The 24081-nt window shown below is 34.3% G+C and overlaps 1 protein-coding gene across 1 annotated transcript in view; it reads right to left on the bottom strand.

The window, feature by feature from the left end:
- The window catches only part of LOC149787906 (phospholipid-transporting ATPase ABCA3-like), a 99580-nt gene that overhangs the window by 58577 nt on the left and 16922 nt on the right, over positions 1-24081 (bottom strand). Inside the window, exons 4-10 of the mRNA XM_089974152.1 lie at positions 20800-21037; positions 19301-19474; positions 17015-17196; positions 16234-16368; positions 14568-14697; positions 8008-8162; positions 4680-4835 (exon numbers count right to left, since the gene is read on the bottom strand). Of these exons, the coding sequence (XP_089830278.1) occupies positions 4680-4835; positions 8008-8162; positions 14568-14697; positions 16234-16368; positions 17015-17196; positions 19301-19474; positions 20800-21037 (1170 nt within the window). The remainder of the gene's footprint in view (positions 1-4679; positions 4836-8007; positions 8163-14567; positions 14698-16233; positions 16369-17014; positions 17197-19300; positions 19475-20799; positions 21038-24081) is intronic.

Genomic DNA, 24081 nt, shown 5'->3' on the forward strand with positions numbered 1-24081 from the left:
CTAAAATGCTAAGAAATGGAAGATGCTATTGGATATTAAAGGAATAGCTTTTGGATATTAAAGGAATAGCTTTTGGATATTAAAGAAATAGCTTTTGGATATTAAAGAAATAGCTTTTGGATATTAAAGAAATAGCTTTTGGATATTAAAGGAATAGCTTTTGGATATAAAGAAATAGCTTTTGGATATTAAAGGAATAGCTTTTGGATATTAAAGAAATAGCTTTTGGATATTAAAGAAATAGCTTTTGGATATTAAAGAAATAGCTTTTGGATATTAAAGAAATAGCTTTTGGATATTAAAGAAATAGCTATTGGATATTAAAGGAATAGCTTTTGGATATTAAAGAAATAGCTATTGGATATTAAAGGAATAGCTTTTGGATCATCAGAAATAACCTAAACAAGTTACATGGATGATTCTAACTGCTGAAAATTTTGGCAGAACCACATTTCACAAATTCATTAGTCTACTGACGTTGATTTAACAAAATAACATTTGTTTCAAACTATGTTACTCACCTTTAGAAAAATAATTTAAATCATAAAATATTAGAAGAATAGGTTACCCTTTAATAAAAAGAGAAGATCAATCATTCAATATGTGAAAGTCTTCACCTAACAATTTTTTAACACTCTAACATATACTGGATCACAAACTAGTCATTTATAAAGGAATTTGTTTCAGTTAATAATAACCTACATAAAAATAACCTGGCAAAAATAAATCCTTATTTCATTAATTTTAAATACTGACGTGAATTTTCAACTATTGGAATGCAATTTAGTTTGCTCTTCATCTTATAAAAATGTCAGTACCAGACAGCACAAACTTGGATGGTTCATGGGCTCTGATATTTAGGACCAACCCACTGTTCTCCCACTCACTACCCAAAAAAGCTAGTGCTATAACTGTGGAAAATGCCAATAAAGATTTTATCATAAATATTGATTTCCAGTGTTTTATTTAGGGACAAATTCTGGAATCTTCTGGAGATGTTTATGCAAAGTTTCACAGGTGGTAGATGATGGTAAGAGTTTAAAACATGGTGGATTCCTTTTTTCACTAGTGGAGTTATATGTTTCAATATGACATCATTTTCTGGTGGACCTGAATAAACTAGATGAAATCAGGCTAGTAATTTTGATTTTCATTCATTAAACACGTTTTGATTATGTCCAGTGTGACTAAAGCACAGTCTAGTATCATGTGTGTTTTTGGTTGCTTGGGGATTTTTTTCTTCATTTACTTATCTGCTTTTGACAATGAACAAGATATCTTTTCACGATTTTGGATGGATAAAAAAACTTGTTTCTGCCTTCTGAGAACATGCAGAAAATATGGTAACAATTGTGAACAGAAACAAATGGCAATGCACAATGAAGAGCTATACCACAGGCTCACATGGCCATATGGACAGATGAACTAAAAACTATACTCCTTTAGTTTCCATATTAATATGAATGATGGTAACACCAAGAGAACTATCATGCTGTGAACAAAGAAATGTAAAGTTCTGTATACAGTAAATTAAAAATTATAATCGTCCCAAATCCACATGTGAAAATTGCAGTTTTTTAACAAGATTGATTTGTATATTTTTTCTATGCAATGTCTTTTTAATGTCAAAGATTAATAAATAAATAAACTGCATGCCATATAGGCAATCAATAAAAATCTCAGCCTCTACATTTGTACAATGTGTCATTACAATCCTGAGAATAATTTTGGAATAAGTTTTGATTTTATTTTTAAAATTTCAATACTGCCATACTTGCAGCCACAGTGGATGTCTCACACAAATGGTCTTCATTTATAACAGTCTAAGCCATGTAATGAATGTGTTTGACCACAAATATAACAAAATTTTCAAACCACCCAAAATGGCTGCCATACTGAATGTCTAATCTGCACCATTTTCAATTAGGACCAACTACACATCATAACAAATGATTCAGAAGAACAGAAAATCACATGTTGATATGATCATTCAGGAGGCATAATTTTGACAATATTTTCAATATGGTCACCCTGGCAATCTTATGGCATGTCGGCTAGTCACCATTTTTTAAATTTAGGGCCAACTTGATGAATGAGAATATAAGGTTCCTGAACAATCCTTCCTTTAGTTTTGAAGAAGATTTTCAAGATGGTGGCCATGTTGTATATCAGATCTGCACTACGTTTGATTACAACATACCACAGATAACTGCAATTATATTAGAGACTAATAATATAATTTTCTGGAGCAGGGACATGGGATTTTGCTTAAATTTCTGCTCTCACATAGCTGACAAAATATTTTGCTTGAATTTATAGCAAATTAGCTTGTTATATCTATTAGAAGAAAAAAAATGAATTACCTTGAGACAAAAGAAACTAAAAATATCTTAGCTCCAAAAATTAAATGGTCAGCACCTTATAGTAAACAAGTTTGTCATGTGTTTGTTAATTGCATATTAGTTGTCTTCTAAAAACTGTAACTAAAGTGGGATGATTACATTTACACCATAGTGGACACCCTGTAAAACATACTGAGATCCTTCAGGCATGATGAGGCTGTACCCTATTTCCGAGCTCTGCAGCATCAAGGTCATTTAAGATACACCAAACTGGGTGGTATTACAAATAAGCAGACAGATATAGCTCTACAATGATACTAAATAATCTGGAAGTTTTAGTTGCACTACAAAATACAGAGGGACAAACCTAATATTTTGGACCCATTTTTTTCCCACCCAAAATTTGCTCGTGGTCAGAATGCGATGTTGTGTCTGGATTTGAGACCTTTTGGCCTCATATCTAAGGCAGACCGGTCTGAACTGCACACAGACAGGTGAACCTTTGGAAAAATTAGGATAAGGTGGGCATTTGGAATAAAGAATGGTCTCCATATGAAAATGAGGGGTCCATCAAGCAAAAAAGAAGAAGAAGAAAAAGAACTCCAATTTTTACCCTTCTGCTCATGTGCAAGCAAAATAACCAATGGAAAACGATGTTCCTAATACAACTAGGCATTAGTCTCATGGAAAATCTGTTGAAAGCCAATGTATTACAATGTATTCAGAAATAGCCACCAAAATGTCTTTCCTACTCGCATTTCAGGCAAAAATGACAAAAACCTCTGGGGCAGAATGAGTTAAACAAGATAGTATTTTGTGTCCTGAAGAAATTACATAGAAGTCAAACAGAAAACAACTGCTGTCTATTCAAGAAATGTAGCAATTATCAAGATGTCTACAATTTTCATTTATAACCAATTAAACTTCATTTATAACCAATTAAACCTTCATTTATAACCAATTATACCTTCATTTATAACCAATTACACCTTCATTTATGACCAATTAAACCTTCATTTATAACCAATTAAACCTTCATTTATAACCAATTAAACCTTCATTTATGACCAATTAAACCTTCATTTATAACCAATTACACCCTCATTTATGACCAATTAAACCTTCATTTCTGACCAATTAAACCTTCATTTAATTACACCTTCATTTATGACCAATTACACCTTCATTTATGACCAATTACACCTTCATTTATGACCAATTAAACCTTCATTTATGACCAATTAAACCTTCATTTATAACCAATTAAACCTTCATTTATAGCCAATTACACCTTCATTTATAACCAATTACACCTTCATTTATGACCAATTAAACGTTCATTTATAACCAATTACACCTTCATTTATGACCAATTACACCTTCATTTATAACCAATTAAACCTTCATTTATAACCAATTACACCTTCATTTATAACCAATTACACTTCATTTATAACCAATTACACCTTCATTTATCACCAATTAAACCTTCATTTATGACCAACTAAACCTTCATTTATAACCAATTAAACCTTCATTTATAACCAATTACACCTTCATTTATGACCAATTACACCTTCATTTATGACCAATTACACCTTCATTTATAACCAATTACACCATGTGCATGTAACATTTCAAGGCAACCCTTCAAGAAATCAAGTAGTGATAATCAGCTTTTGCTAACTTAGTAAAAATATTTTCCAGGTGGGATCTGCGGTGGCCAAGTTTTACATCTAATATTTACAAAAAGAACCAATTACTACTCTTGAAATAACCTTTGTACTGACATGAGTATTTTTTTATTTATTTACCTCCCCCCGCCACAATTTAATAAAATAATAAAAGCCCATGTCAATACAATGGTCAGTTCAGGAAGAGTAATGATTTTTAAAAAAAACTGACAGCCATACTGAATATCTGATCTGTACCATTTTCAATTAAAATCCATTTTAAAATGATCATCCATTTAAATATCCCATGGACACAGAGAGAAATAAACCCAGCTTAATAAACTACATAGCTGCAATAAAGTCCCAATTATAAAATATCTACTTAAAAATTGAACTTGCTATTGATGCACTGTCAGAACAAAGAAAGTTACACAGCTGTGCAAGTGTAAACACCTTATCCCATTTCATTTTAAGTTACAAGAAAGAACCTAAGTAACTAAAATCTTATCAAAACCAAAATTGGCACATTTTGTCTGGAAGAGTTTCAATCTTACGAGGTTTCTCTATGTCTTTAATCTCATGAATACAAGCCTTGTGCATATTATTTAAATAATTAATTATTCATAGCTACTGAACAAATTTCATAAAATGGGTTTTACAGTACCTTGGACCCTGCTATGAGAGCTATCCCGACGGACAGCTTGCGTTTCTGTCCCCCTGAAAGTGTGCTAGACAAAGCATTCCTCTTGGCCTCTAGACCCAACACCCTGATCATTTCTTCCACCTCTGTCTTCAAATTCTTCTTCTCACAGCCCTTCAACTGGAAATAAAGGGTACCACTGCAATGAACTAAAATTTATTGTAAATTTTAATGTTTCAATCTTATCTTTCAAAGAAAGTGAGAGATCATAAAGATTTGGTCAAATCGATTCACATTGGTTTTTGAGAAGTGTTATGAAGATTTCTATTTTTAAAAAAGGGCACCATATTTTATAACAGACCCGAGTCATTTGTACAAACTTGAAAAGCCTTCAAGTCAGGATGATTTCGGTCAAAATTAGTCAAATTCTGTTCAGTGGCTTCTGGAAAGACATCTTAAGTTGTTTCCACTTTTACAAACATTGGCCATATTCAAAGATGAATTGGCATCATTTGTACAAAAATTAAAAGGACTTCATCCCTGGATGACTTTTTTTTCTCCAAATTCCCCCCCCCCCAGTGTGTTGTGTCTTTTTTGAGAAAAGTCACTTAAGTTTTTCTGTTTTTAGCAATGGCAGCCATATTTAATGGTGGACTGGCAATGTTTTTATAAAACTGAAAGGCCTTTATGCCAAAGTATGTTGTGTCTAATTTTGGTCCAATTCTGTTCAGTACTTTATGCAAGTTTTTTATTCTTTTATTTTCAGGAATGGTGGCCATATATGATGGCATTATTTGTACAAACTTGCAAGACTTTCAAGCCAGGATGCCAACAGCTAATGGTGGATCAATATCATTTGAACAAAATCAAAAAGCATTTATGACAAACTTACTCTCAGCAAAGTATGACTGAAATTTGTCCAGTGGTTTTTGTTAAAAGTTCGAAATGACAATAAAACATCCATCAAGTTTGAATTCCTCTGTAACTTGAGGGAAAAGAAATGAGACTGCACTTAAACACATATAGGAAGTATTACTAAAGATGGAAACATTACTTGACCACATTCCCTCCACCATTTAAAACATTACTTGACCACATTATTATTCCCTCCACCATTTGTGTTGTCATCAAAAAATTTCCAAACAAAATTGTATTGATCGCCATGCTTACTTTGACAATGGTGGCCTGGCACTAATTTGGGTCATGAAAGCAGATTTAATTATTTCAGTGCAAGGGGTAGTTCAATTGTTTTCCCATACATGGCACTTTCATTGTGACATCACAGTTTATGACACTCAATCTGTTTTACAATGGACCACACCTCTAAAATGCTGACATACTTTAATGCTGATTTCACCACCTGTATTACTTGGGGAGTTTATATAATGATCTTTCAAGGAATACTGATCAACGATCATAAAAATAAATTTAATAATCACCACATAAAGACATCTATACAGGGCTCGAAATTAGCGGTAGCCCACTAGCCTGAGGCTAGTAGATTTCCTGCTGGACTAGTAACTTTCATAATGTTAATAGTCCAATGGGCTAGTAAGTTTTGGTTATCAATAGTCAGCGTTTGTTTACACAATTCCCTAATAAAGACTTGACTCAGCAGATGTTCTGTAGAATCAAAGCAGTGGCCATTGTAAACACAAGTAATAAAATATTAGCATAAGAAGATGAAGTCAATTTCTGCATCGGAAAGGTGCAATTCTATAACAAGAATCCATTCGATTTTGTGCATTTCACTTAACAGAGCAAATTATAGTCCCGTCATTAACAGTGGAAGTTTGGCAATTGATCCAAATTAATCTGATAATGAATTAAATGAAAAAATGACGTGGTATCACACTTTATTCTATCGACCACAGTAACAAACTACAAAGTGGTACACCACACAAAAGAACATGGCAAAACTATTCAAAGAAATTAGTTGGCACGTTTTTTTGTCTATGGTTCTTTTTTTTTGTTGCTCGCTACCCAAATGCTCCAACAGTCACAAACAGGAAACTACATATTTAACATTTCCATTGAAATAATTATAAGAATTAGATCAATTTATTATGATTACGTTATTGACACATCCTTTCTATACAACTAGTTTTTCTATAATGATAAGAATAGTTTTTATGTTTTTCCCTTACAAGAAAGAACAAATAATTTAATACACATGGAGATATCCAAGCAGAATGTCGTACATTTGTTAAGAATTAAAATATCTGAGCATGGGCATCTAAGATTTGAAAATTTTCCACCTTATTATTAATTTCAACAATGCACTGAGGCTCGATTAATTAGGAACAATTACCAAACTTACGACTTATGATAGAGCAATTGGAGCTGTTAAATACAACGCGCAGAGTGTCAGACGGTTTCGTTTGATGGGAACACACCTTTTCCAAGCTGAAACTAATATTATCTTTTGATGCTAATATTTTATAACAGCGTTTACAGTTGCCACTGCTTTGACCATGCAGAATATTCGCTGAAGTTAAGTCTTTGTTAGGGAAAGGCCATTTAATTGTGGGTGGGCGCAAAGACACGCGTTTTGAAACGTGTTTCTTGCTCTGACTTTCTTATATAAAGAACACTGTGCCATTCCTTTTCTTGCTTTAAATAATTCACATCAGCTATTTCAAAACAAGGTTCAATTCCCTCCTAATTATAATACAGGCAAAATGTGGCGTTTGATCGAAGGTCTTCAGCCACTGGAAAAAAAAGCAAAAGTTGAATGAGAATGATGAGGAATAATTCTTATGATATGGAAAAGCGTAATGGAAAATTTCAGAAGAAATGGACAAAAGACAGGGAATGGCTGAATTATAACGAAGAAAGGAACGTTATTTGGTGTAACTGGTGTATGCAATTTGCAAAAACAAACACACAGAAAACATCCAGTTTTGTTGCCGGTTATTCAAACTTTAAAACTGAATCGGTAAACGTACATGAAAGCTGTGTGACATTTGTTTTGTGAACAGGACTAGTAAAGATTTGGCAGGACTAGTAAATTTCTCAACATATTAGTCCTTCTGGCTACAAAGAAATCACAGTTAGCTTTAATTCTTGGCTTATGATAATAAATGTTTATGTGGTCTATCATAACTAAATATCCTTTCTCTGTGTTTTTGCTGCACTATTATAGCTTGTTGGGAAATACTTCAAAATTAGCTAGCCTTGTTTATTTCTCTTATGAAAAATGCTATAATGAAGCACTGTGCTGTCAATCACTGTGCTGTCAATCAATGCCATACAAAGTATTCCATCAGCATCTTTTCAATGCAGAAGACCATAATAGTCAAAGTTCAGTAAACTTTAATTTATTGATAATAATGTAATCTACACTACTTACCTGGGCAAAAAACTCAAGGTGTTCCTTTACAGTCAGCAGATCAAAGAGGATATTGTGTTGGGGACACAATCCAAGCTTCTGTCTAACCTTGGCAATGTCTGTCCGAATGTCATAACCATTGATTATGGCTGTTCCACTGCTAGGAGCCAAAAAACCTACAAACATATCATGCATGTATTAATAATATTGCATTGTGTCTGCTTACAGATGAACACCTGTGAAATACTGAAGTACATAACTTTTTTTAATATTGATATTTTTATATCGATACGGGTCCAAGCAATCCAAAATAACCAAAAACTGAAAAGGCTGATGGGAAAAAGTACGTTGTGACTAACTGTCCACAAAATAATAGCTAAATGAATATTAAAAAAATTCAGACTTGCACAAGCTGACGATAGATTCATTAAATACATAAAGAAAAGTACATGCAGGTCATTGAATTTTTTCAATGTGACATAATTACTGAGATCAAACAGGTTTTCTGCAAAAAACACTGCACTGTTGATTTATGGCAGGTTGTAAATTGCTAACGATTTCCAAAGTTCTTGTATACTTTTTGTTGATTTTAACATTATCTTCCCCAGAACAGTTATTGCGATTATTAAAACTGTGCAAAAATGTGTCTCTCTCAGAATTTAGTTAGAGACAAGAGAAACAAGTACTTCATCTTTAGTGCAATCTCCCCAAGGATCATACCCCTATGATATGCTCAGCTAAAGAAAGACACCATATAGATAACATCATAATGTTGCTGCTGCTGTTGTTGTGGGTTTAACACCATTTTTCAGCACATGATAGGCTCTACATGGCAGCCAATTGACATGGTAGAGGAACAACCCTGGAAAATCCTGGTAAGAACCATGAACCCACAGGAAGCAACTAGCAAGCCTTTTTTACATACCCACATTGGCTAAACAATATTGATTACTCTATCTACAGCCCATGTTTATCTGGCCATCTCACCTTCCTTTAGCTATCTTGTGGTCGAGTGGGTCAGAGGCTGGCAGATAACCAAAATCTGACAATTTTTATTTCTCCAACTTATCTCCATTATCTTTTTCATTTCTAGACAAGAACTGGTATGTGGAGGTAAAATACGTAATACATTAACCCTTTACCAAGTACTGAGTGTCCTTGTTATTATGCCAACTAAGCAGTCTGCTTTCTAGCAGCTGTTGCTAGACTCAAGACCAGAGAATCATCTTGGCTGCCTGAGTGACAGCCACTTGAGTTAGTACACATGCTTTCTACATTTTGATCAAAAATGTTGTCCGATGTAAACTACGTAATTTTATTTAGAAATAATATTTAAAACACTCACCAAAGTTTCATGCCAATCATTTACCCCAACAAATATAGGTAATCTTCAAGTTTATATTCACATATTGTTTTTTAAATGATATACAAAAAAATATTTCAAAAGATAATTGTCTTTGTAACACAGTAATGGGTCCATACAATTTTGCTGAAGATTTTAGAAGTTTTCTGTCATATTTTCTAAAGCAATCTGTCTATACATAGTTTAACTTTTCAAATTTCATACCCTATTAAACCTCTGTTACCATTAGGTAGATAAAAATAAGAGTGATGGAGTGGCCTGGAGACATGTATAACCAGATGCTAGATACAGTGTTGTATTTTCTTAACCCAACCCCTTATAAGGATTTGCACCTAAACCCTGAGGTTAAGGCCACCAAAAACTCTTAGGGAACCTAAGTGCTGTCCTGACCCAACCACAACGCACCCAGGTGACTAGTAGCTTTAAAAACATTATGACTAAGACAACTTTGTGTATGGACTTACCAACACATTTATTATCAATTTAAATAAATATAATGTAAAACTAGAAAGTTTCAAAGAAAGGCATGTGCTAAATAAAAGGCAACAAGTTACTGTCAAATAACTGAAGTGACGAGTTGATTTACATATTTTGATACAAAAAAATGAAATTTCGTCAGTAGTTGTCATTTTGTCCATTTGCATGCTAAAAATCAGGTCACTGAAAGTTCTTTTGATCTGAAGTCAAATCTCCTCATCTGTCTTAAGCTGACCTCTCTGTTCTGTTACACATATGTAAGCATGTGACTTTCTCATTATTTAACAGACAGAAGCAGCAACCATGACATTTTACATCTAATGTTACCCAGAGTTCATTGCACTACAATACTCTTGATCCCTTATTTCCATTCCTCAAGCATTCATGTTAAATGTGGTAAACAAAATACTGGTATCTGTATACATACTTAAGCTATCAGCATCAAAGGAAGTAAATTGCTTCTGTGTGGTTAAACCATTCTCCGACAGGCAAAATGACTTTCAGCTAATATAGCCAAACCTTTCCATTTTATGTGGAGATAATTATATGTTTTAATCTCAAGATATAGAAAATAAAATATGAATTACTGGGCTGTTGTCATAAAAGCGAACTGTGAGCTTTAAAAAACATTTGGTTCAGTGAATAATAACACAGCTAAACTGGAACAACTTAGAACAGTGCCATGACTGCAATTATTTAGTTTTAAAAAATGTCATGGAAAAATATGGATAATGTGGATTACATTAAATAAAATAACTTCACGTCTAAATGCTAACAGCTTATATGAGATATATTAAACCAGCTAATGCAATCCCCTAACAAAAAAATACCACAATATAAAGAAACAAGGAGTGCAACTTGCTGTTGAGGTGGTCTTTGACCCAAACACATCTCTGCCCTCTCCAGATGGCCAAAGATAATAATGGTTACCAATGTCTCAAAATCTAGACAAAATAATAATGTACCTTTTGGCTGAGTACTTCATTTACAACAAATCTAGCTCAAAATGATTGTTTCTGAGGTCCATAAATGTGACAACTAATTTTATCAAGTGCTAACCTCTGCCATCAACAATCAACCCATAGTTTTCTTTTACACATCTCCTTAAGAAAATGGACCACAGACTGTCACAGAGCTTAACATGGAAATACTGCTGTCAGTGCTACTGCTGGTGTGTCCAGAAACAACCAATTCAAATGTGAAAAACCTACTATAGCATGTTTGCTTTTTTGAAGGCAGGTTCAGTGGAGTCAATATATTTAATATGTCAAGTACAGTAAAAACTGATTTGAGTGACCTCTGCTATGAGTGACCACCTGTCGATTCTGACCACAGTCGTAACGCATGGATCAATTTTATTATATAAATGATGAGTGACCACCTGCTGAACACGACCAGCAAATGTGATGTATTAGCAAAATATGCATTTCAACACTGCTATGAATGACCACATTGCAAAAACGATGATGAACTCCACCGACCTTTATTTAATCACCGTAAAAATGACCACTCATACCATTCTAAATTTTACATTTTTTTAAAAACAAAATAGGCTGGCTACCAATGTCTCATTATTTTTTAGCTATTCATATAGTGTTTTATAATTTCTGTCGTAAAGCAGACTAAAGCATATGCAGATTATTCCTAGCCTGGTTCCCTGCTTTGTATGCTCCCTATGTTGTTCTCCACTATTTATATAGGGGTGAGCATTGCAGGGAGCATAAAAGCAGGAAACCAGACTAATTATTTCCGCACTTAGCCTGCTTCCTGGCCTTACTGTAGGAGCCAGCATCCCAATCAACAACCATATCATGATAACATACAGACACCACTGACCTATATGCAATCAATTGTTACAACAATCGCTTGATTAGTAATGATTGGTCTGATCAAAAACAAATATAAAAGGAATTGTTAAAAAAAAGGATTGTTGCTACTGACGATAGATGCTACATAAACCAGGCTAATGTACATGTCACAAACTGTCATTGTAGTGCCAAAGTTGAAGTAGTGGTCGTGTATACTGTTTGTCTATCGAGTTAATCTGTATTGCTTGGGGGTGAATAAGGTCATTTTCTATTAAACCAGCAAGAAAGAATCATTTGCGGGATTTGATTGATAGTGTTCAAGACTTGTGATGTATGAGGTATCCCCCCCCATGTTAAGTGAATACATCCCAATCACAAAGCTGTCTATTCAAGTTGGTATGACCGGGTTACGCACTTTGCTTATAGAGTTAATTCCTGTATGGCATTTTTGAATGAAGCCATTGACTTTTGTCCCTGAGTAAATGGTTCTGTTTCTGGATGAGATAATTGTTTCTTTATGTTTCATTAATTGTTAGGCATGCAATGCATATGTATAGATTTTTTATATTTTCCCACAGCCAAGACAAAACCGTCTTTATGTTCGATATTACAATTGACCACTAATAAGTTTAATGTTGTTGTTGTTGTGGGGTTTAACGCCATTTTTTCAGCACACGATAGGCCATATATGGCGGCCAGTATTAATGGTGGAGGAAGAACCCGGGAAAACCCCGGAAAGAACCACCGACCCACGAGAAGCTACTGGCATGCTTTCTCACATATCTACATTGGCTGAATCTGAGACTCGAACCAGCGCAGACAGAGGTGAGATGGCAGTGATCCGTAACGGCGAACGCTTTAGACCACTCGGCCACTCGGGGCCCCTAATAAGTTTAATACCTAGAACCTTAATAACAATGGACGAACCTCCAACTAAAAAGAGACAAATTTTAAGGCTGGAGAAAATAATTATTGTAACTGAAAAAAGTTAAAAAGAGCAGGCCACTCGCAAAGAAGTGGTTTAAACGTCGGTAAAACAAATTCAGGTTGTTATAAATGAAAATGGGTAATTCAGAAACAATGTCATATGTTAAAATATGTGATCTTCAAAAGTAAATTTGATTTCATGTCTTTTTTTGCTATATAATTTTGTTTTCAGATGAATGCATACAATATTCTAGCAAGAACTATTAATAAAGAAGAGAATATATGTACAGTGATTGTGGTTATTTTTCTTGAAATTGATCTGAAACTGGACCTTGGAAACTGTCTCTTTGTACAAATCTGCTATGAGAGACCACCTGTCTTGAGAGACCGCTTTTTGTTGGCAGAAGGGGCGGTCTCTCATAACAGGTTTTACTGTATTTCATACGACACCATTCAATCCATAAGCTCCAATGATAGAAATATTCACTTTTGAACGTGTATTTAAACGCATTCAACTTTGTGACCCGTCTCCCAAACTTCAAGTGTCAAAACCAGCAGTAAGGGAAGGGATGACTAAAAACTTGTTATAGGCCTTTCTATCATGTTTGTATAAACAAATTCTCACCTTCCCTGATGCTGCCAAGATTTTATCTGAATAAGGGATCTCTCCTTGTCACCAAACCTATGGTGCAGAAAAAATAGGTTGGGGGGGGGGGGTGAAGAGGGTGAATGCTATAATATAGTTCATTATTTACCCATCATCTCTCTTTTTTCCTATTCCACCCTGTCTGCTTTCTACTGAAATCAAATTCCTCATATGATGCCCCCTCTTGCATTAATCTACTGACTGTTACTGAGCTCAACCTGTTTCTTATCTGTGAATTAATAGCATTCTGTGCTGAGAACATCCCTTCACAGTCTTCCATCTTAAAGGGTATATGCCCAGCTAAAAAGTGTCCATATTTCACAGGTATTTTCTCACGAATACCTCTGCTTCAAAATGTATGTGAGTTGGTGACTTGGCATGTCATGTAAGAGTTGACATTCTAAAATTCAAATGTTTATTTCCAACAAAAAAGGGCTATCATTTCCAAAACTATGGCAAATATTACACAATATGTCTACCATCCTGGTCTTGTACTGAAATCATCTGTATTGTAACAGCCAAGATTTCTGGAAATTTGCATAACAGATTTTGGGTTTCTTTTATGGCAGTTCCTCTAAACCAACATCTGACCTTGTTTTAGAATGACCATCTCTGGTAAGAAACTTTATCCTTGACTTTCTTCATTCTGCCATTCACTCTGCACATTCATGCCAGCAATGACTTGAAGTTAAAAGAATCAGTACAATTTCACCCAACCATGTCTGACTATAATTTCTTCTTCCAGAAATGAACCAAAATTCACTCATTCACAAATGTTAGAAAAGAGCATCAACTGCATGCAGAACCCCTCTAGTTTTTCTGCTATAAATAATTAGTAAACCTTTCCAAAGCATCCGTTTGTGTTAAACTAGATCTGCATGCTCTGGAATGGATGGAAGTATTTTGATTTAAAAAAAGTATCATCAAAATCTTTGTTTATTTGACCTTACATTTAAATGAAAATTGTATACTTCCAAGAGTGCATTTTATATGTGCAACTTTGAATTTGTTTAAGTTATTTCTGCTTTACAAGTGCATTTATGCACCCTGGCATCTCTGTACTTTAGGACATCCTCTGTGAGTGCCCCTAAGGCACAGCACAGCACACCACCATGCCCACTACTAATTCTTTCTGTGTCAAAATATGAACCAGTATATGTATATTACAAAGACTGAAGTGATTCTACTAAATGTGGTAGGCCTAAAAGAGAACTATGGATGGAAGGAGATATAAAGACATTATTAGAGATCATCATAATACCTTGAATAATTTCAAAGAAAACAATGACTAGTAGAATGAACATAAATTTTACATGGTGTTCATACCCTTTATGGTATCTTTTCCTGAAACAGCTCTTACCTGTTAACATTGACATGGTTGTCGTTTTCCCAGCTCCATTGTGCCCTAAAAGTGAGGTGATCTGGTCTTCATACATGTTCAAGGTCATGTCCGCCACTGCAACCTTAGCCCCTCTTCCAGAACCGAATTCCTGCAATACGACAATGTACACCACAAATTCAAAATCTACTGAGTTCCTGAACAGAGTAAGTTTATATTTTTTAAATATTAATAACAAATATATTTGAGACAATCAGCTTATTCAATACCTTGGACTTCTTTACATACACACCTTTTATTATCTGGTACATATGCTAACAGTACATACCCTGTACAAGATATTCACATGACTCAATAAACACACGTTTCCTTGCACCAAAATTTACATACAAAGTATCCATTTCTAAGCATGTCTGATTTTAGCATGCCTCTTGGGTTTTGCTTCGCTCCAGTGTTTTACTGCACAGGAACACTTTCAAGATTATATCATGGTGGACATGCCATGGAAGAAAATAGGGTATAATCCAATGGTGAAAATCAAACCTTGTCACGAGTCCTGCATTCTAACCAATCAGCCTCTGCAGCCCCTTTATGCAAGCCTGAATGGAAGAACTGGAGTCCCTTTATGCATGCTTCATGGGGAAAAAACTGGAGTCCCTTTATGTATACCTCATGGGAAAGAAGCTGATGCTAAAGTCTATTTAAAACATCATGATTTTCTACAACCACATATACCTTTTGTCTCATTATCACTTACTAATATAAGCTAAATAATGGGAGAATAAACCTCCAATGTGGAAAGATATCTCAGCACATACATAAGAACCTACCTTTTCTAATATGCACAAAAAACAGCATAAATGGGATGCTGTGAGTGCTGATTATTACAAACTTTAAACTCATGAAAATGATTCAAAATAATAAATTTTTAATCACAGTGCAGATATTATGTTAAATGAAGTATGTGTCAACATCATATTTATGCCTTCACTAATGTAATGTAAGTTAAAGCAAACTTCTAAGTGAAACAGTGACCATGTCTGTTGAGTTTTGGTGGAAAATGATAAAAATCAAATCTGACCTGGGTCTTTGCAAAGTAAAGCCTCATAAAATATTTTTATAATTTGGTTTTAAACAATGCAATCTTTCTAAAGTTTTTGAGCGTAATCAAAATTGATGATGGACATGACCAGATGTGATGGGTAGTCCAGGGTAACGTTATACGACCCTTACATAGACATGGTGGGGCATAAATAATATCATCAGTGACAAATATAGTTTCCTGTAATTTTATGTACCTTACAAAATGCGAGACAATGTAATATAGCAACATACAGCCATATGCTAAATGCTGATATTAAACTTGAAGGAATGAAAAAGCAACAATGGGGATGTGTATTTGTGCTAAAAGCACTTAAAATGCTTCTAAAGGTAAGCATATTGTTCACTGTACTGTAACATTTTTCCTCAGTCCTGATTTAAGCATGCTTGTTTTGCCAAAACACCCATGCAAATTACAAAGCTTAGAGTTATACACTGAGCATTTAACATTAGAATGTAACATTCTCTATGAGATTACTGATACTTATTCCTGGGTTACACAATGAACATTGCTTCTAAAGGTAAGTATATTGCTCACTGTACTGTAACATTTTTACATTTAACAATAAAACTGTACGATTATGACCTTTCTGAGATGTTTGATACATATTCCTGGGGTAAGACCAGGTGGATCTCTTTCAAAGAATTCAGAATTTGGCCCACTGTTTGCTGTACTCTCATAATCAATGTCCTTGATCTTCCTGCCACACCAGTAAGATGCCTGAGAAAAGAAAAGATTAGATTGTATATTTTTCTATGTCAACCCTCCCAAGTTTCTTCAACTGGTTGTGCACATCATTTCTCTAGTACAGTGGCTCCTAAGCCTTTGAGTATGAGGATCCCTTAACTTTAAAATAATTTGTCAACCACCACACACTAATTCATAAATTGTGAAAATACAAACCCCTTCGAATAACCCTGCTGCCCCAGCTGAATAACCCTGCAGTCCCCTCAGCTGGGTTAGGAACCACTGATCTAGTATATTTAAGTGTTGGCTGTTTATCAGATAGAACAGTGCACCAGATTTTTAATTTGCTATCAGCAAGCCAAAGGTAGCAAAGTATTATTATGGACAAGCAAAACTGGAAATATGATTTACACGCTACCAACAAATTAAAATGGATTATTTCCTGCCCCATTATTCACCTGGTTAATTTCATGTGGTTTAATTTTATTGGTGACTGCATTTAAACTAAGGCTATCTTTATCATCGTGGAGTTAGCACATTATTATTAATTCATAAAGTGTGAATTCACCTGTGGTATGCATCTTGAATGTGAAATGAATACTTGGTGAAAAACTCATGGTGTCAATAGCCTGAGATTCCTGACAAAGATAACAGTGATTCTGATGTAATATTTACATACCATGAAAGGGAAGTAGAAGGGCTGTGCCACACCATATTCTCCTGGATGGACATTGTCCACATACCAGGCGACGACCATGTAAAACACAGTGTCAACCAGAAGCATGCCCATGGCATCAAGGAGGGAAAAATTGTCATCCACTGTGCCAGGCCTGAAGAAATTGCTCCACTGGGCTCCCTCTCCTGAAAATATTTATATTAGTTCAAATTTAAGTATACTGTAAAACCATTTTTATCAGTAATGTGATTACTCTTTCCTTTTCAGGCATTGACGCTTGTTAGCCCCTATGAAGATAAGACCAGGGAATCTGAAGAAGCATCCACTCAGTTGGGAAATCACTAATGCCTGCACATGCCATCTATAGGAATCGAACCTATAATAGTTCAAAATCATTATGCCATTAATTATAATTGCAACTAATTCTTTTAGTAGTTATCAATTATTGTGACTTTGCACACACACAAAAACATTTTTCAATGGTTCTTTACACTGTAGATTGGGGAACATCTCCTATTGTTTCCACAGAAGGATCATCATTCTCTGGGCTAAGGTTTCTTTACATTTTTTAAATTTAACTTTAAATCTACACCAATAGCCTGTAGTCTGCTGATGTGCCATTAAACAATATATATTAAAACAAATTTCTGTTGGTCATAAAATCATGGATTGCAACGGCAAAAATATGAAAATTAGAACGCTATGAAGACTAGTGAACAGACAGTATACAAAATCAATACTGAGTCCCCATAGCATGATGTAAAATATTTATGACAGTGTAAAAAGAACTTTATTTGCTTGCATGTCATTAGTTTATATCATTGTTTTATTACATTTTGCTAAATGTAAATAAATAATATAACAGAGCCAAATGATTCTTTTCTTGAGGACAATACAATTCTTAAATTGAAATTTTGGCAAATTGCAACATTTAACCAAAAGAAACTAACTCTGCTAGATTATTACACAATACAATATTGACAGAGTGATGCTGCCAGGATTTTATATTAGGAGTGGATCATCAAAACATGGGAAGGTGGGTGGAGTGGAGTGAATACTGCATAAGGTCTATATTTACCCAACACTTTACATACCCATCACTCCTTCTTACTACCCTCTCTATTGAAATCAAAATCAAATCCTGATATCAGCATTAACCTGTTCATTGTTTGAGCTTAATCTGTTCCTTTTCTATGTATAAAAAGTGTTCTGGGCTGATAACTCTTTCAGTCCGCCATCTGAGTAGGCATATGTTATGTACAGCTAGCTTTGGCAGCTACAACAAGTTGGGAAACTATTCTTTATGGTGTTTTGTAGAATTATTTTTTTACAGGTACTGTCTTACAGATATCTCTGCTCCAAAATGGATGTGATCTAGCAATTCAGCATGCTGTAAAGTGTTGACATCCTAAAATTCAATGCTGATTTCCAATTTATTCCCAAAAGTTTTGCAAATACTAGACATCATACATTCGTCTTGGTGTTGTGTTGTCACCATAGGAACTATAACAACCAAGATTTCTAAAATATTGCATCAAAATTTGTTTTTTCTTTGGGGGTTGCTATAACCTGGCATAAGGCATCATTTTAGAATTAACATTCTCTGTTTGACAAAGAAATCAACTACATCCTAAACTTTCTGCACTTTGCCATTCACTTTGCACATTCATGCCAGCATTGACTTAAAGATGAAAGGTACAAGTAACTTTTTTGTCAGCAATACTTAACTACAATATCACCGTCAAAAAATGGGCCAAAGTTTGCACATGTGGAAATATGGGGAATTGCAGAACCCCTCTAGTACACATATTTTGCTGTCGTAAACAATTAGCTGGATTCCCTAACATCCTTCTCTATTAAACTGCATCTAAGTATGTTGGACAGGACATAAATATCTTGATCAAATAAGTACCCTTATTATTTACTTTTTAGATTTTTTTATTCAGTTTTATCTTAACAGTTAAATAAAAATTATATAATGCACAAAGTGCATTTTTATATGTACAATTTTGAACTAATTTGCAGTTCTCACACATCACTGCTTATCCAGTTGTGTAGATTCATAACAATTTAGCATGATGTGCATACTTAAACATACTGGCAGTATCTCCAGATACAATGTATTAATGAAAATTCTTAATCTCAAAAAACAAATTAATGTAAATATTGCCTAATTGCCTTGTCACATAAGAAAACCTTTCTGACACAGTAATGTGCCATTAAACAACAGTTTGTCGTTCACTCATGTCAAAATTTTATGAATTACAGTATTCATAAGTGAAAGCTCACCAGTTCCTTCATAGATAGCAATGGTGTTACAGCCAAATGCTAGGGCAATATTAGACAGAAGACAAGCTGCCATCTTTTCTCCCTGGCTCATGTCCTCGTACCGATCCGTCAAGAAGAAGAAAGGGAAGTAAGTCAGGAAGAATAGGATTCCTCCAGCAAAAGCCGCAGAATTTGCTGCAAAAATAAACAAGCTGATTTTCACAGCAAGCATACCTATCTAGAAAGAAACAAAATTTCTTGGGAGGATTCTGAGTGACTAAATATTTTCTTAGTTCTAAATAGGGAGTAGAAAAGTTCAAGGATAGATATTTACATTAACTAAAAGGATTTTGATTCAAGTCAATTTAAAAATGGAAGTACAAGGCATTGAGATGAATCCCTTTCAAGATACATCTACATATTTGACATTTCCTAACCAATGCTAGTTAAAAGCAACTACCAAAGTGAAGACATGAAACTGACTGACAAAAAAAGAATTGTCAATATTTTTCAAAATTAAGAAAATAAAAAATACCCCTAAATGGCCTCTTTACATGCACTTATTTGGAGTCTCTCTAAAAACCAAAGAGTGAAAATTCTCTCCTCCATTTAAAATAAAGGTGGAATTTTGTTCTAAATATGGGAGGGATTGAACGAAGAAATATAAGGTAGGGATTGAACATATTATGTGCAATTTTCATGCATTCATTTTAAATTAGCATGGATCCTGCAATCACATGTCCTACAACAGACTCTGTTTATTAAACATTGACCACACAATATTTTACTGACATCACAATATTATAAAAATTCATGCATTCAGTTGATTTTTGGGCAAACTTTTGTTTTAAAATTAGCATGGATCGTGCAATCACATATCCTAGAAGAGACCCTGGTTATTAAACAGTGATCATAAAACATTTTTAGAAATTCACGAATTCGGTTTATTTTAGGGCAGAATTTATTTTAAATTCATGTGAACCATGCAATCAAATTACCTAGAAAATACCCTGGTTATTAAATACTCACCACACAATATTTAGAGATGCCAACTCATACAAACAAAAACAAAATTTCAGAATGATACAATCATAAACATAAAAAACAGGAATACTCTCAATTTTTATCTAATAACAAGCACAACAATGTCTGTAGTACAGAGTTCTCACCAAAATTGCATCAAAATATGTTGACTGGTTTCTGAACTGTGCTATCTGTAAGAAACTGCTTATGAAACTTGACATCATATCTATTCAAACCGGAGCTGAAAAGGTGAAACCCTTTGAAAGGCACATCATGTATAAGACAGTTGATGTAGCAAATGGCAGTGAATTATGTCAAAAGATTGCTATGCATAAGCAACAAAAGCTACCAAAAATTTTACACAGACTGGCAAATAGATGGATAAACAAAAAGAAGGAAAAGGTGATTACTACAGGGTTACATATTGCTTACATGGGGATCTAAAATTCATCTTGACCCATGAAAAGAAATAATTCCAAACAATTACAGAAACTTACCTTTCTTGAAGAATGTGCTGACCATAAAGCAGAAGGCGATGAGGGACAAAGCGTAGGTAATAAGAAATACATAAAACAGTGTTGGCTGGGTGTAGTTCAGCACTTTTCCTTTGGAGCCAATTGGAATACACAGAAGTAGCGTATAGAATATCATAGCTATGGCAAGGTAGATGAGACATTTCACAAACCAGGACAGCCAGTACATCACAGTACTTAAACCCATCATCTTCATCGATTCCTGGAAACAAATGAAGGAGCATATTACTCTTGTAGCAGTGTCAACTGATTTGCAAAGCATTCAAATCTACAAGCTGTCATTGAACAAGTTCTTGACACCATTGCTTTTAGAACAAAACTTAAAAACAAATTTCCATATTTAAATATTCATCAAATGGTTTTAACAGGATTTGAATATTTGTAGATTTTAATAAAGCTATTAAATCCATCCCATCCTTTGTCCACTCTGGTATTTAATGACTCACACATACCAGCATAAAAACAATGAACCCAGTCATCCAAATCCAACAACTAACAATCAAATCAATGTGGACATAAATTTCCTGTTTATCTTCAATCTCAGTAGGATCAGAAATCTTCCTCCAGTGCTGATGATAGATTGTAGGTAAAGAAGGGAATAATTCTCAATTACTTGTTTTAAAAGCTGGTATCGGCCAAACAAATTTATATGAGAAGTAATTTTTGAATAAAGAAAATCACGTGGACATTTGGTTAATGCAGTTTAATTAAATATGGATATATTGATTGATATGTAAAGGCATTTATGAGTTTGTTATGACCTCTGTTCTATAAAATGTTCTTTATCAAGAAGCCGTGTGACATAATCTTTTCACATGTGCCAGAATAATACAAATGGTAACGATCTGAACAACTAACTATTCCAGGGAATGGCAACATACGGTACGCATGCCATAAAGTGGCATGCCAAGAGGTTCTGCGTGGCATGTGAAGGGCATACTGGTGGCATGCACTCGTTAATTTTGTTATTAATCCAGGAAAAAAATGGCACGCTACGTAAAATATGTTGCCGATTCCTGGACTATTCAGAAGTTTGATATCATGATCAGAATATCTTATAAGTGGGAGGTTGAATTTCAGGTAACCAAGAAGCTTTGAATTGTTTTCTTAAAACTAATTCAACACTGCATAGTTTATATTTTGCCTTGTCAACTTTTACAAAATGCTGCCAAACTCACAAGATCAACAAACAAATATTCAAATACCCTTTTTTTTAAAATTCAAATATTTACATAGAATGTATTTGGATTCCAAACAATTTTGTTGCTTTTTTAAACTCTAATAACTTTTTCTACTGTAATTTTCTGATCACATTTCAAACAAATATTTTTGCCAGTGTACCAATAATTCCAGGTAAAATATTATGATTTTCCACAGTATCAACAATCTACACACTTTTAGCAAGAAAAAAAACTTCTCTGCACAAAAAGAGTAACAAAAAATATTTTTTTAATACAGATTAATGGTGCACAATAGATTAGAATTGACGAAAAATGACTGAACTATAGTAGTGTATTACAACATTTTGGCATCTGCCATTATACAGCTTGGCACAGCACATAAGCAAAACTCAAAATTGAAGTGTCTCCTGCAAACTGTTGCACTACATCTTATTTGGAGCTAAGAATATTAATTTTAAGCAAGTTTTAAGGGGAGCATTAGAAAGATGGTATCAAACTTGTAATTTATTTTCCATTCATTTCTTAAACTACATTTTCAATCACCTCTGTCAACGTCTGTCAGTCTGATTGTCTCTCTCTGTCAAGATTGGTAAATTCACACTCCATTCAAATCTTAAGATGTGCGATAGATTGTTGAAGGGAAAATGTCTCCACATTACACTGAGACCAAGATTACTGAAATGGTTCGCCATAAACACAAATATCATTAAGCAATCAAGAGTCTGGTGTTAAACTTCTAAAGTTGCAAACCTTGTCCACTATTTAAGGGGTCATAGATCAGTATGACCTTAAACCCAACATCTTCCTAACTTTTCAGTTCTTACATAGATCCTGCAGCAACAGATAAAAGGCCACACAATAGTGCCAGAAAATCTGTCCAAGCACTAAACTTAAGCAAGGTGTGATGGATGGCCAGACAAGTTTAATACTATATGCCAGCCTGTGGGTAGTGGACCCCTGGGTCCACAGGGTTATTCCAAGGGGTCAGCAAATTCACAAAGCTTCACAATGAGTCTTGCTCCTCCAACCAGCACTGTCAGCATGTGGAGGTCAGCATGTGGAGGTCTGCAAAGTGGTCCTCATACTCAAAGAGGTTGGGAACCACTGGTTTATGCAACATCACTGTTGTGATTACATTGGTAAAAAAATCACATTACATCATCTTTATAATTTACAATTAAATTAAAACAGTGACTCAAGATTACATCTGAATATCTGGACTTCACTGTATCAAAGCTGCATGCCATTTTTTAAGTTTGGGAGAGGTCAGAGTCATTTAAAGGTGAGGACTGTGACACAATTTATCTCCTTATTTGGTAGGATGGGTGAGGAGAATCAAGCCCCATCCTGATCAACATTTATTGCAAATTAACTACACTCAGGACATCATGACATCAAAAATGACAATGTGGATTAAATCTGAAGACAGTATTATTGTTACCTCTAAGTGTACATAGAGGGGTAACTAAGCCATGCCCTATTATTTAGTGCCCCTGTCAAATTTTGGAGTACCATTGTCAAGTTTCTGGATGCCTTTGAAAATCTTTGTCAAAATTTAAAAGTGCTCCAATCATTCACTCTGTTTGAGAATCATATTAAAATTTTAGTCTTTATCGTTAGAGTTCATACTGCAGGGTGTGCAATCATATTTAATTCTTCCACCATTGTACTCCGCTGTGTTAGAAAATTCTGATAAAAAGAAAGCATTCATAATTTACTTGCAAGATAGGATCTATGCAAACAAGGAAATTGTCAGAATATTCCTAGTAACTGCAATTTGTTTTCAATTGCTTCATGTGTGCAAAAATGTTTATTTTATTCTTATTGGATAACACCTCATTAAACCAGATCATGGGCATTGAATCTTTTTGTAAACTAAAATCACATTTGAATTTAGCTATGTCTTCTTTAATATGAAATATTACAGACCATCCAAATGTTGCCTAATAAGTTTTATATCTTGTAAGTGCTAAATATCAAACCATTTTAATATTACATATGTAGGACGGACTAGGAATTCAAATTTATGGGAGTTCTCATTATCATTTGACGGAAAACTGCAGCC

This window comes from Sinohyriopsis cumingii, chromosome 11, assembly GCF_028554795.1.
Source record: "Sinohyriopsis cumingii isolate HCF-2022 chromosome 11, ASM2855479v2, whole genome shotgun sequence".
In the NCBI taxonomy this organism is placed as follows: Eukaryota; Metazoa; Mollusca; class Bivalvia; order Unionida; family Unionidae; genus Sinohyriopsis; species Sinohyriopsis cumingii.